We start from the raw sequence: 14,143 nt of genomic DNA, 5'->3' as shown, positions 1-14,143 counted from the left end.
CATTCTTTCAATTAAAGCATTTTTTTACGGGAGAATATTTTAATGAAAATATTGAGAAGAAAAAAAATAGTGAGATGTTATTTTAATTAAATAATAGGTAAATTAATAAAATAAGATAAAAAATTTACTTGAAATATTATTTAGAAAACATATTATATTATTAGAATTAAGTACATGATGTGATGAAGATAAAGTTTTAAGGGAATATTTGAAAAAGCTTGCCACCAATTTAAAAACGCAGAAACCCTAGCAGAAGAAGCCATGGAGAGGGAGATGTTGCTGACTGCAACAAATGTTCAGGTTCACAGCTATATACCTCATGATATTGCCTTCTCTATTTTGTCTAAACTTTCTCTCAAATCTTTCAAGCGATTTCAATCTGTATGCAAATCATGGTCTCTTCTCTTTGATGATCCTTATTTCATGAATATCTACAGAAAATCTTTCTTAGCAAAGGATTCATCTTATTATGATGATAAATCTCTCCTCTTACATCTCTTAGGGGAAGACTTTCACCACCATTTGTTTTCTCTTTCCGGTGAGTGGTTTGTCAAGTTAAAGCTGCTAAAGCCGCCATTTTATCGGAATCATTTTGAAATTTTGGGCTCAGTTAGTATTAATGGTGTTCTCTGTCTTCGTGTTAAAAGTATCTATAATGAAGGTAAAATAGTTATATTGTGGAATCCAACTACGGAGGAATATAAGCAAGTTCCTTCTAGTTTATCCGAATCTATATCTATAGGAAGGAATGATGGTTTTGTTGATTATATAATTGGTTATGACCGTGTTAAAGATGACTATAAAGTAGTTCAAATTAGATATGTTAGTGCTTGGAGGATATATAGAGAAATATATAGCTTAAATAGTAACTCTTGGAAGAAACTGGACGTTGATATATCTATATATAATAATGTAAATAGGCATAAAATATACATAGATGGAGTGTGTCATTGGTGGAATAAAGACGGAATACAAAGTTATCTAGTGTCATTTGACTTCAGTTGTGAATCTGTCATTAAAACATTCATGCCCTCTCATGTAGATGATAAGTTGGCCGGTCTTTCTAGTTGTATGGTATCGAAAAAATTGATGATATTGAATGGCTCTATTGCTTTCATCTCAAATTACTTGAAGATGTCTACGTTTCACATTTCAATTTTGGGTGAAGTCGGTGTAAAGGAATCATGGACTAAACTTTTTGTTGTTGGGCGGTTACCCTGCCTTAAGTACTTTGTTGGAGCGGGAAAGAATGACAAGATGTTATTCACAAGAAAAGACAAGGAGTTAGTCTGGTTTGATTTAAACACTGGGATGATTGATAAGGTTGGTGTTAAAGCACTCTCATCTCGTTGTAGCTTACTATTCCATAGAGAAAGCATTCTTCCAATTAGAGGAATATAGAATACATACTATTAACTATTATTAAAGTTAGAATCTTTCAAATAAGATATCATGCATCCATTTTTTATTATTTTAGTGATAGTTATCTTCCAATTAGAGGAATATAGAATTCATTTTTTATTTTTTATTGTTTTATTGTTTCTCCTGTTACTTATAAACATTGAAAGATCATTGTTATTTGATTGATATGCTTCTAATAACTTGCACAATATGGCTTGTTCTCCCCATAAAGGAGAAAAAAAGTCCTAACCCTATGAGTTATTTGCTTGATACATTGTTGGATTGTTTGTAATGTTTTGTGCAATTCGATCTATTTATCTTCCATTTCTTTGCAAGTAAACTTAGATATGAAAATCTCAATACAAACTTTAAACTGTCATAAAGATATGCTCTGGCAGTGTTTATCTTCAGAACCAATTTCCTTACACCATTTTTGGATGATTGCGTTCATACTTCAAGTCTCTTTAAATCCAAATTGATATAAATAAAAAACACAAACTGAATTAAAAAAAAAATCAAATAATTTTTTATGTGTTTGGATTCACTTTTATAAAAATCGAAGTAACCGTGTGCAAATACTTTAATACATATTTATTTTTTATTAGTACGTATATTAAGTTAATTTATAATTCATGTATAATTCATTTATGTTTTACTATTACCTATTAATTTAGTTTATTTATTTATTTGTTTTAAACATAATATATCGTTCTTATTTTATAATTTTAAATTTTAATGTATTATATACTACTTCACATCTACTATTTTATAGTGTTTTTATAACATTAATATATAAAAAATTATAATTTATACTTTAGATATTCAAAAATCAATCTAAATTAAACATCACAAAATTAGATTGGATCAGATCAAAAAAATTTAAGTAGTCATTCAAAATCAAACCGAACCGTGAATGATTTTATCTTCAGATCAAATGAATTTTTTCTTTAAAACCGATTCAAACTGTACTGTGAACACCCCTACCAAACACCAAAAACTCTATTAATAAATAATTAACATATATTATGTTTTTCTCTTTTTTGTCTAACAAATGTTATCTTCTAGCCAAAAGACCATGTATGCTCATTGCTTAAACATTTGTCACTTGTGTGGTAAATGGAAGATGTATTAGTGAAAGTCAGAACATTCATATATCCCTTTGATTTTGTGATTGTCGACATTGAAGAAAAAGTTGAAGTTTTAGTCATATTAGGTAGACCATTCTTATGTATTATCAAGAAAAATGTTTACCTTCAAACTAGGGAGCTTAGACTCAAACTTTAGAAGGAAAAAATGATAATAAGTGTATGATGATTTGTAACTTCGAGAGGATAATAGATAAGGGAGTTATGATAAGATCCATCAAAAACACAAAATTGAAGACGGACTACCTCCCTCAACTAAGAAAAAGGTGATACATAAGCAAGTTGAAGACCTTTATCCTTTGATCAAAGAAAATAATGACATTATAACCTGTGTAGAGGGCAGGGAAATAAGTATAGACTTAAACAAGTCTGATATGAAATGTCATCCTTAACTTGGGGAGATTAGACGTCGAGATAATGACGTTTTAGGAACGTTGTGTGGAAGGCAGCCCATTAAAATCGTATTTTATCAATTTGATTTTCATTTTATTTTTATAATACTTAAATATTTTTTGTTATTAGGGTAGATTAAAGCATATTTTAAAGAGAAAACTGAATTAAATTTGGGTGTAGAAAAGATGAAATTGGAAGTTGTTCCAAGATTGGGTGTAAAAAAGATGAAATTGGAAGTTGTTCCATCCTGGAACCAAAAATGGGAAGTTTGAACAGAGGTGAAGGTGGATCGCAACAACCTTTGTTATTAGGATGTTAGAGAGTGAACAATATAATTGATGAACAATGATGAGACAACTCAAAACCTGCCTCATATTTATAGACATCGTCTTAATCACATCGCAACCAATATTAACCTAGTCACAATTTGATGATATAATAGTCATATAACAACTATAAACAATTATATCACGCTGCAAACTTCACAAATTGTGTCACGATTGAAAGTGCAACGGCTAAATTGTGTTGCAACTACATGAAAACATGCCACAAATTTTTCCAAGGGCAAACCAACTTAAAAAGAATAAAAAAAAATATTTTCTTCACTCACTTTATGCCTAGGGTTTCTATTTCTGTAGGAAAAAGGGTTTTATTAGAGCTTTCAAAATGGACTATCCGGTCCTAAACGGGTCGGTTTTGGTGAGCCTCAAATTTTTAAGGCTAGGCCGGAAAAATCCTATTTTAATATGAGCTCCAAAATTACTACCTGAGACCCTATATGGACTTCGGGTTATCCGACCCTAAACTGACTTTTTTCAAAATAAAAAATAAAAATAAAAATCTTGTAATATTTATTATAAATAAAATTAAAAATTATATTATTTTAAACATAATATATTTTTAAGTACTATATTATCTTGTATAAATACTATAATATATTTTTAAATACAACACATGTCTAAATTGTATAAAATAATACTCAAATATTTAACATAAAAGAAACTAATAGAATACTATGAAAGAGTATCGATTATATTAATCTATAAAATTTAAAAGAGAAAGATTAAATAGAATAGAGATGAAATTTAATGAGTTGAGAAAAACCAATGTGTTGTTTTGGAAGAAGAAAATATAAGTATTAATATAATTATTTTAAAATTTATAGTTATGCGGACCTAATAGACTATCAATGGCTCTTATGGACTAGTCCTAATGGGTAACGGAATTTTTAGGATTTGACTAAAAAAATCTAAAAAAAATATGGGCTATAATTTTAAGTCCAAAGACTTATGATTTTTCGGACCTAACGGGTCGGTCCATTTTAGTTAATCAATTTTGAAAGCTCTAGTTTTTATCACTTATTAAAAACTAAAACAACAAAAAAATAACACTAAAACATATCATTAATGTCATCTTGACAATACATTTTACACCAATACTTACACTTAAATATTGTTCACAGTATTCATAGTTTTCAATTTTTATTTCAAAAAAAGAAATATTTTTATTTTTAAAATTATTTTTGGTACACAAGTATAAAATCTGTCATTATCCAATGTTATTATATCATTTATCACAAAAATATATGTTATTAATCATATATTTTATTTATAATTTATTAACCAAATTTATCATTTCATTAACCAATAAAATAAATAACATTAACTAAGTTATAATATTAAATATAAAATATAATTTTTTTATAAGCCAAAATATATATCACATAAAGGAGAACAAAGGGCATTCCAAACCCAATACAAACAAGCTAAAGTTCTCTGGAAATCAGACAATAACCAACAACACCAAGCAAAAAAAGCAAACAAAACGAACAAAACAAGACCAAGACTAATTCTTGAAAAAAGCCAGCACTGATTCCGCCTCCAACGCAAGCAAAAACTTTATGAATATCTACGACTCTGTCATTGAAAAAGAATATTGTTGCAACTTAACCATAAGGCTATGCATATAGCAAGCCAAAGAAGCGTAGGATATTTGAATTTCGAACTAGCAGTATCACATAACTTCAAAAAATGCGTCTTTAAGGATGATTGCTCTCCCACTCAATCCAATACAGTTAGTTGCACTAATCCAAACCACCAAACTGACTGGACTAAATACAAACAGATGATGAGTATCTTCAACTACCCTCCAACAATGAATGCACACAGAATTGTACGTTTCGTTCAGAATACCATGCCTAACTAGATCATCTCTAGTATGAAATCTTTACAACAAAAGCCTCCATTCGAAAATGAGTATTCTGTTGGGAGCAAAAGATCTCCACAATCTACTTAGGTTGACTTTTAGCTCAGCGTCTAAGGCACTATCTGTAGCCTACAAACTTGATAGTACGGCGTAAGTGTTCTTGACCGAAAAGCCATTAATGTTTCTCCATCACACAAACTCATTGGATATGTCTTGATTATGATGGATTTGCAGAAGAATAGAATGCATGCTTTGCAGGTTGGTTGCCTCTGCAACATTGAGAACATCGCAATTCACCTAAACTTCCAATTCCACAAAGCTCCATATCAAGATCCCATTTCCGCAATCTTGCACCTAGGATTCGAGATCACTGCCATGATTTTAGGAAAAGGGAGTGTAAAGTTTCCTGACCTCAACCACTATGTCTTCCAAAAGTTGATGAGATTTCCTTTTCCAAAGAACCGCAAATGAGGCCTGTTGTTGGGACTTTGTTGAACCTTGCTGTAGAGAGCTACCTGCTCTAAAGCAAAAGTTCAAGTCCATGGAGGTTCACTCTACTCTCGGTCTTAACACTATCAACATGTGCTTGGTACCAGGGTTGATGATCCCTTAAAAATTCAAGGTACCAAATTTTAATAAGTATAAGGGGTCAGTTATCCCTGCACTCACCTGAGGGTATATTGTCGCAAGATGGTAGCTCATATTGACAATGAAAAGCTCCTGATCCATTACTTCTATAACAACCTCGGTGGGGCATCCTTGGAATGGTACATACAACTAGAAAGGAGTTAGGTCCAATCATTTAGAGATCTCGCTGAAGCTTTCCTCAAGCATTGCTAGTATAACACTGATCTTGCACCCAACCGTACTGAGTTGCAGGATATGACACAACACAACAATGAATCGTTCAGAGAGTACGCCCAAACGCTTGAGGGAGCTTGCAGCTAAAACCCAACCCCCAATATTGGATAATAAAATGATTGATATGTTCATGGGGATGTTGTAGTTCCAATACATGGAAAAGATGGTTGTATCTAGCTTTCCATCATTCTCCGACGTAGTCACCGCTGGAGAAATAATAGAAAGCCACATGAAAAAGGGGAGCGAAGGAAAGAAGTCGTACTCCAACTTCCAAAAGAAGAAAGAAGGGGAGGCTAACACCATTATGGGAGGAAGGGGGAACAAAGTTCAACAACATGTGCTGGTACCTTATCACCAAGTCACTGCTATCACACCTGCGCCATTTCAATAACCAATTCAGCAACAACAACCATTCCAGCAATAGGCTTACCAACAACAACAACCACAACATTATCAACAAAACGCCCCTCAATAACGGTAGTTTAAACCGAAAAGGCCACAAAGACAGTATGATCCACTTCCAATATCATAGAATCAAATATTTACCTATCTACTCAAATGTGGATTGTTAACCTTGAGAGAACTAAGGTCGGATCATGCCCTATATCCACCTGGATATGATGTCAATGCTCACTATGATTATCATATGGGTGCGCCAGGGCTCACCGTAGATAATTTCTATGCATTCAAGAATATAATATAAGATTTGATTGACTCAAAGGCCATCACTTTCACACCAACAGGCCCAAATGTTGGAATAAATCCCATGGCAGTGCATGCGAGACCTTCCGTGAGTGTTATGGAGGAAAATGTTGATCAAAAGTTGATTGAGAAGGTAAAAGAGATCCAAACTCCTATTTCTATTATAGGAGTACAATTGAGGAGACATGGTTTGATCTCAATAAATCATTTTGATAATGAGGCTTGTACCTCCGGTGTAAAGATTTATGAAAGCTTGGAGAGTTGTGTTCAACAACTGATTTACAAGGGCACAATCCAGATTGGGCGCCTAAGCAAGAAGAAAGTAAAGGAAATGGATGTGGTGGATATTCCTTATACATCACTAGAAATATAAATTTTAGTCACTCCTTTAGTGATTCAGATCTCTGCACCTTTCCCCTTTGAAAGTGCAAAGGCAGTTCCTTGGAGATACAAACCAAAGGTCTATAAGAAGGGACGTGAAAATCAACCCATGGAGATTAATGATCCAAACGTCACTTCCATTATTGGACCTGAGGGATGGCTCGTAGTGGTCGAGTGTTTGCACTACAAACTGTTGAGTTTTTTGCTAAGGCTAAAGGAAAGGAAGTTGCAAACGACACTTCAATCTTTGCTCAACATGTTGAATCACAAGGATGGTCTTCATCCCCTAAAGTTGCTCCATCAAAAAAGGAGGTTGAAGAGTTCCTCATGATCATAAAGAAGAGCGACTACAAGGTAGTCGATCAGTTGAACTAGACTCCCTCAAAAATTTCAATGATATCTCTATTATTTAGTTCAGAAGCTCGTATGGATTCACTAATGAGAGTCCTAAGCGTAACACATGTCAACAAAGATATTACAATGAACCAGTTTGATGGCGTAGTGGCCAATATCACTATTGAAAACTTCTTGGGTTTCAGTGACGATGAGCTTCCTTCTAGAGGAAGAACTCGTAATAAGGCTCTGCATATTTCGTTGAGATGTGTAGACACGTTGTTGTCCAGGGTATTGGTGGATACAAGATCCTCTTTGAAAGTCATCCTGAAGACTAGTCTCTTGAAGCTATCCTTGGAGGGGATTGCTATGAAGCCTAGTGTTATGTGTAATTCCCCTAGTTTATTTTAATATTTTAATTAAATATGAGGATATTTGTTTGTTGTGTGTGGTATGACTTATTTTAATTAATGGTGTTATTTTTGTTGATTTGGGGGTTATAAATGTATTTTGATAATTTAATAATTAATGAATTAGTTGAGTTGAGAGCGTGGGATTTAAAAATTAAAATTATTGGAATTATTAGTGATAATTAGTTAATTTTAAAATATTTAGTAATGATAGAAATAATTGAAGTTTTAGAAATTAATTGAAATGTTTTAACGAAATATTTATTTAATTAGAATGTTTTAAAATAATCATTTACAGTAATCTTTTATTTTATTTATTGAATAAATATTTAATTGAGATTATTTTTATTAATAGTAAAAAGAATAGATTTTAATGTTAGAAGATCAACGATAATATTGGGGGTGAGTAAGTAGAAGGTGAAGTATCCAAATGAGATTTGGGACTATAAATTCTAAAATAAGAGTGAAAACTATGGTACTAGAGAAAATCTCAAATTTAAGAGAAACAAAGCATCTAAGAGCAAAAAAGGGAGCTTAGGGAAGGGAGCGGTAGGAAAGACAAGAATTTATAAAAAAAAGATTTTATTAAAGTATGGGGGATTACTTACGGTAAGATGATTATTTGGGCAACATGATGATGAGGATTCTCTTATCCTCTCATAAGCGTCAAGTGTTTGTAGTTTGTTACCCTATTTTTACTGATCGTTTATATATGTTATTTTTTGTATGTCTGTATTTTTCCCAAATGGATTGTTGTTACAATTTGTGACCAAATGAGATAACTATTTGTTGATCAATGAAAATTTTGGATGACCAAATGGGGTTGGGGAAAATCCCTTTTGGTCACCGTAGAATGAAATTGGTGATTGTAATACTCTAAATTATTGTTGATTTATAATATTTTTTTTTTGGAAAATACCAAAAACTAGTGGTAAAGAATCACTTTTCTGTAAGGAGTCACTTTTTTCCGTAAGAAATCACTTTCTTTTTTTTGTAAAAATCAATTTTTTTTGTCAAAAATTTATTTTTCCCATACGAAATCGCAAGGCGATACGAAAAAGTAAAAAAATCATGAAATAAAAAAAATCACAAAAATCGAGAAGTCGCAAAAATCGAGAAAGCATGGAAGTCGAAAAATCACAAAAAGGCAAAAATCAAAAAATCGGCGATCGGCGACAATTTGGGAATTTTTGGGCGTTTTTCGATCGATTGTCATTTTTTGAGTCTGGATGTCTTTTCTTTGACTTTCGTGTAATACTGCAGATAAATTGCATTATTTTGAAATTAAATTCTTTTATTGAATAAAATAAAATATTTATAGTTTTTATTTGAAAATATATTAGAAAGAGAATAATGGGTGATATTGTGGAGTAATCAAATTGAAATATTATTGAGAATGGTGATTATTTTTTGTGGCTTTTTATTGGTGATATATGGTTCATACTCGGAACCTAATTTTGGTGAATAATTATGGGTGGTTTATATTTGTTTGAGTGAACTATGTTGTTTAATTACTAACATTCCCATGCATGCATATACATTGGAGTTAGGTGGGACTTCAATCTATTTGGTGGCCTCAAATCTATTTGGTGGGATCGTTGGTCTAGTTGAGGGACCGACGGGTCTTAGATCTATTTGGTGAGGATCGTCGGTTCAGGTGAGAGACCGAAGACCGTGGAAGAAATCAGTAACATACCTCTGATATCCATAAAAACTTGGTACCACATGCATATAGGTGATGAAGTTGGTGCATTATAGCATTGCATATGTTGAGAATGATATATGTGTTTATATTGGTGTATGTGTTTGTGTATTAATCTTATTGTTATATTCGTTTGTCATCTTGTTGCTAAATTCACCGTTGTTACTTATTGTTATATTCGTTTGTCATCATGTTTTCCTTTATTTAGTCAAATAAATGCTATAGTATGTAACATTGGGATTTTGGGCGCTTGTATTTTTATGTTTTGAGTTGTAACTCTCTTTTATGGAGTTTTTCAGAATTGTTTTTATTCAGACTTATGACATGTTTTCGTTTAACTTCCGTTGTAAATTATTAAATTACATGTTTATGTATGAGAGTTTTTGTGAAGTAACATCCTATGTATGATTTTATCATTAATAATTAAAATTCGGGGTTTAGGGTGTTAGATAGTGGTATCAGAGCAGGTCGGTCCGTCCAGCCAGGTTTTTGTGATTTTAATTATTCCTGGTGTACAACATGTGTGTGAATGTTGTTGATATAATGTTTGTTCTAACAGTTGTTTACTGATATACAGAGGAATGACTGGAAGAAATGACCGTGATATTGTTGATGCCTTGACAACCTTGGCTTAAGTGTTGCAAGCTCAGGATAATCCATAAATTGAAGTTGTTGGATCCCGTGGACTTGACATGTTTATGAGGAACAAGCCACCAACCTTCAAAGGAAGGCATGATCTAGAAGGAACACATGTTTGGTTGCAGGAGATCGAGAAAATCTTCAGAGTGATGACATGTGCCGATGCTCAGGAGATTCTTTATGGTGCTTATATGTTGTCTGAATAAGCATAGTATTGGTGGGATAATGCTAGACATAGGTTTGAGGCTAATGGTACAATGATTACTTGAGTTATTTTTAGGGGAGCATTCTTGGAAAAATATTTTCCAGCTGATGTGCGTGGCAAGAAAGAGGTGGAATTCCTTGAACTTAAGCAAGGAAATATGACAGTTGCAGATTATGCTTCCAAGTTTGAGGAATTGTATAGGTTCTACCCTCGCTATAATGGGGGGAGGCTGAAATGTCTAAGTGTATCAAGTTTGAGAAGGGACTATGCCCAGAGATTAAGCAATTTATTGGGTATCAAGAAATTCGTCAATTCTCGGTGTTGGTTAATAAGTGTTGCATCTATGATGAAGACAATCATGCTAGATCTTCCCATTATAAGAGTGTTACTGACAAGAGAAATGGTAACCAGAATCGCGGGAAGCCTTATATTGTTTTTGATGGTAAAGGTATATATAAGTTCCAGTAAAAGAATAATGGTGGGAAAAGTCAAAGTGAGGGAGGTGTTGCTAATCTGATCAAGTGCTTCAAAATGTGGTGTTCTTGGTCATTGTATTTCAGAGTGTACTGCGGTGACATGTTACAGATATAGGAAAGTTGGGGATAAGGATATTGAGTGTAAGAGGGTTGCAGTGGTTTGCTATAAATATGGATAGACTGGTCACATCAATACCAATTATCAGAAACCTAAGAAGACGCAGGATGTCAAAGCTGGAGGAAAGGTTTTTGCTCTCAGTGGTGCAGAGGACTCAAAGTCCGATAATCTTATCTAAGGTACACACTTTATTAATGGTATTACTTTGATTACTATCATTGATAAGGGTGCTACTCATTCTTTTATATTTGTTGATTGTGTGAAGAAATTAAATCTCATTTTGTCCCTTATAGGTGGAGGTATGATAATTGATACGCCAACTAATGGGTCGGTAACTACTTATTCAGTTTGTTTGAATTGCCCTCTGACGATATATGGTAGGTGATCCATTGTCATGCATGGGTAAAAAACGAGTAATTGAAAATTGTAGTTTAGGGAAGCGACACTCGAATGTCGTATCACAAGGACTCTTGTATTGAATTTTACCAATTGAAAGAACAATGGGGGTTTAGGTTCGATTAAGGAAATAGTAACAAATAAAAAGGATTTGATTACGAATAAGCTAAAACGACTAATCTTACTGATTTGGGTTCCGATTTATCACTGACTATTGTAAATCCAATCCCCTAAATGGCTTCGATTCTATTTGAATATGAAATCAATTAGACAAACGCTATCAATATCATGTGAATTATGTTCTTGTTTACCATATAAAACATGTTGGTTTAAAGATTAGACGAAGCTAACAAATAAGTTAAGTTAACACATAATTAAAATTAGGAACATGCCTACAATCAAATTTAATCAATTGTATCCTATGAGTAGCAATCAAATTAAGAAAACGAATGCAATCGAATTAAGCAAATGAATACATAGGCTGAATTGAATAGAAATCAAATTAAATTAGAATTAAAATAACCTTAAAACGGTGGAACCCCTAATCAACAAAATTCTCCTTAGGGATTAGTTCTCCATGAAAATCGTGCAAAGCTAGGAGTTTCGTGAATAATGAATTGGATGTATCAATAATACCACAACTAACTTAGGTTATAGGAAACAAGGAATTAGGGTTCTAATCCTAATCGGGTCGGAAAACATAAAAACCGGCCCAAAACTCATTATTTTCTAAAGTATGAAACTAAAATGATTTATTTGAGTCTTCTACACTTTGAATATGCTCCTGACTTCAACATAAAACTTTTAACTTATTCTCTCAACTTTTCAACACCTATTAGAACATGTCAATCCGATTCTCTTGGACCAAGTTATGACTTGCGAAGTAAGAGAGTGTCAAAACTATTTATTCAGAAAATACCATACGAAATTAAAATAAATGTAGAAATAAACTAAGCTAAGGAAACACACTAAAATAGTAGAAATAAAAAAAGAAACTCTAGAATTATTGCAATATAATAGTGAAAGAATATGCATGAAAACACATTGATCGAATTCCCCCACGCTTGAACTTTTGCACTCCGAGCAAAATTCTAAAGTTAAAATTCAAAATAGAAAAATAGGAACAAAACACACAAATTCAAAGACTTTAAAATCACAATGGTGGAAGTAAAATCTTCATTCTAAGCTTCAAGAAATATGATGTTAGTGAGTAAAACTGAATGACATTCAAAGGAAGTAATAAGACAGTTTACCAAAGAGTACATCACAAGCACCAAGATCCTCACATGACAAAATTCACTCAACTCTCAAGTGTTTAGATTACTGTTTACACTCAAAACACATCATAAAAATTATGTACTACAATAAACTTGAGAAAACTCTAACATCCACACTACACGCACATAAAGATCAAAAAGAATTTTATTAGGGTTGTAACTTGCCGAGAGTAATGGTGAGATAAATCCTAAGGGGTGCTAGGCTAAAATTCAAAGGGTCAAAAGAAAATTGAAAGAAATTGAGGGAATTGAACTAAATAAAATTTTATTCACTTTCAAACAACAACCTTGCAACTATTTATTTCTTTTCTCTTTTTAGTCTTTTTTTCCAAAAGTAATATGTATTGTCATTCTTCTTTTCTTTTTCCATTTTTTTTCTTTTTATTTTTTTTCTACTTTTTTCTTTTCTTCCAACTTTTGGAGTATCACAACCATAATAATTTAACCTCACACAACTCTAAACAAGACTCGTTCAATCCTTTGAATAAAGTGATACTATTATTTTTCATTTTTAGGCTTGTAATGAATTTTAAACAAAGAATGAGATGATAAGCTCAATGGATTTTCAAACAAGGGATGATATATTCAGGGTTGGATTTTTAGTTAACTGACTAAAAAATAAATAAAACAAAAATAAATTGTCTTCCTCATATCAGTGTGCACAAGTAAACAAAAAGTTTCAACAAGAGTCAATTCAAGTTCTAGAGACTAACAGACACGAGTGAAACATACAAGAAAGAAAAGGATGGATTTATGAATGTTATCCATTATTAGGCTTAAAATCTCACAAGGTAAATGATTTACCACAAATGATGCACAATTTAGAGCTTAGTCCTACTTAACATACTAAGAATGCACAACAAATTAATCACATCACATTAGAAGTCTTTAATCAATAGAACATAGAAATTACTCACACAACACTTGCAATCCAAAAATCAATAAATATGCATATATATATATATATATATATATATATATATATATATATATATATATATATATATATATATATATATATATATATATATATATATATATATATATATATATATATATATATATAAAAACAAACTAAAAACAAGGAAAACAAAGTAAATGGTTCTCTCCCCCACACTTAAAACATACATTATCCTCAATGAAAGAACATAAATATAAAATAAGAGTGAGAGAAAGGAAGAAGTGTTCTCTAATCAAGTTGCAGTGTAGGTTAGCTTTTCCAAGGAAGACTCTTTTATGGTTGCATCTTCAAGCACCCGACTTTCATGAAATAGCCTCAGGCGCTGCCTGTTAACTTTGAAAATCTTATCAGTACCTGCACTTTTTATATTTACTGTATCATGAGGGAAAACATTAGTAACAACAAAATGACTAATCTACTTAGATCGAAGTTTCTTAGCCATTACTTTTAGGAGGGAGTAAATAGTATGACTTTTTAGCCAAGAGAGAATTCCTTCCTAGAAATCATCTTATCATGGAAGTGCTTAGTTTTCTCTTTG

General features: G+C 32.1%; 1 protein-coding gene across 2 annotated transcripts; it reads left to right on the top strand.

Moving 5' to 3' along the window:
- Positions 1–237: 237 nt before the first annotated feature.
- Positions 238–1,463, top strand: LOC127117530 (F-box/kelch-repeat protein At3g06240). Of its 2 annotated transcripts, XM_051047580.1 has the most exons (2): positions 238–300; positions 438–1,463. In XM_051047580.1, the coding sequence occupies exons 1-2, from the start codon at positions 293–295 to the stop codon at positions 1,399–1,401; spliced, it is 972 nt and encodes a 323-aa protein (XP_050903537.1). In that variant the 5' UTR covers positions 238–292; the 3' UTR covers positions 1,402–1,463. The 2 variants fall into 2 exon arrangements, with proteins under 2 accessions (XP_050903537.1, XP_050903536.1); XM_051047579.1 differs by having other exon boundaries at positions 243–1,463.
- The last annotated feature ends 12,680 nt before the right edge of the window (positions 1,464–14,143 follow it).

The sequence above is a fragment of the Lathyrus oleraceus genome, chromosome 2 (assembly GCF_024323335.1).
Source record: "Lathyrus oleraceus cultivar Zhongwan6 chromosome 2, CAAS_Psat_ZW6_1.0, whole genome shotgun sequence".
NCBI classification, from domain to species: domain Eukaryota; kingdom Viridiplantae; phylum Streptophyta; class Magnoliopsida; order Fabales; family Fabaceae; genus Lathyrus; species Lathyrus oleraceus.
This window is presented reverse-complemented; position numbering and strand designations above follow the sequence as displayed.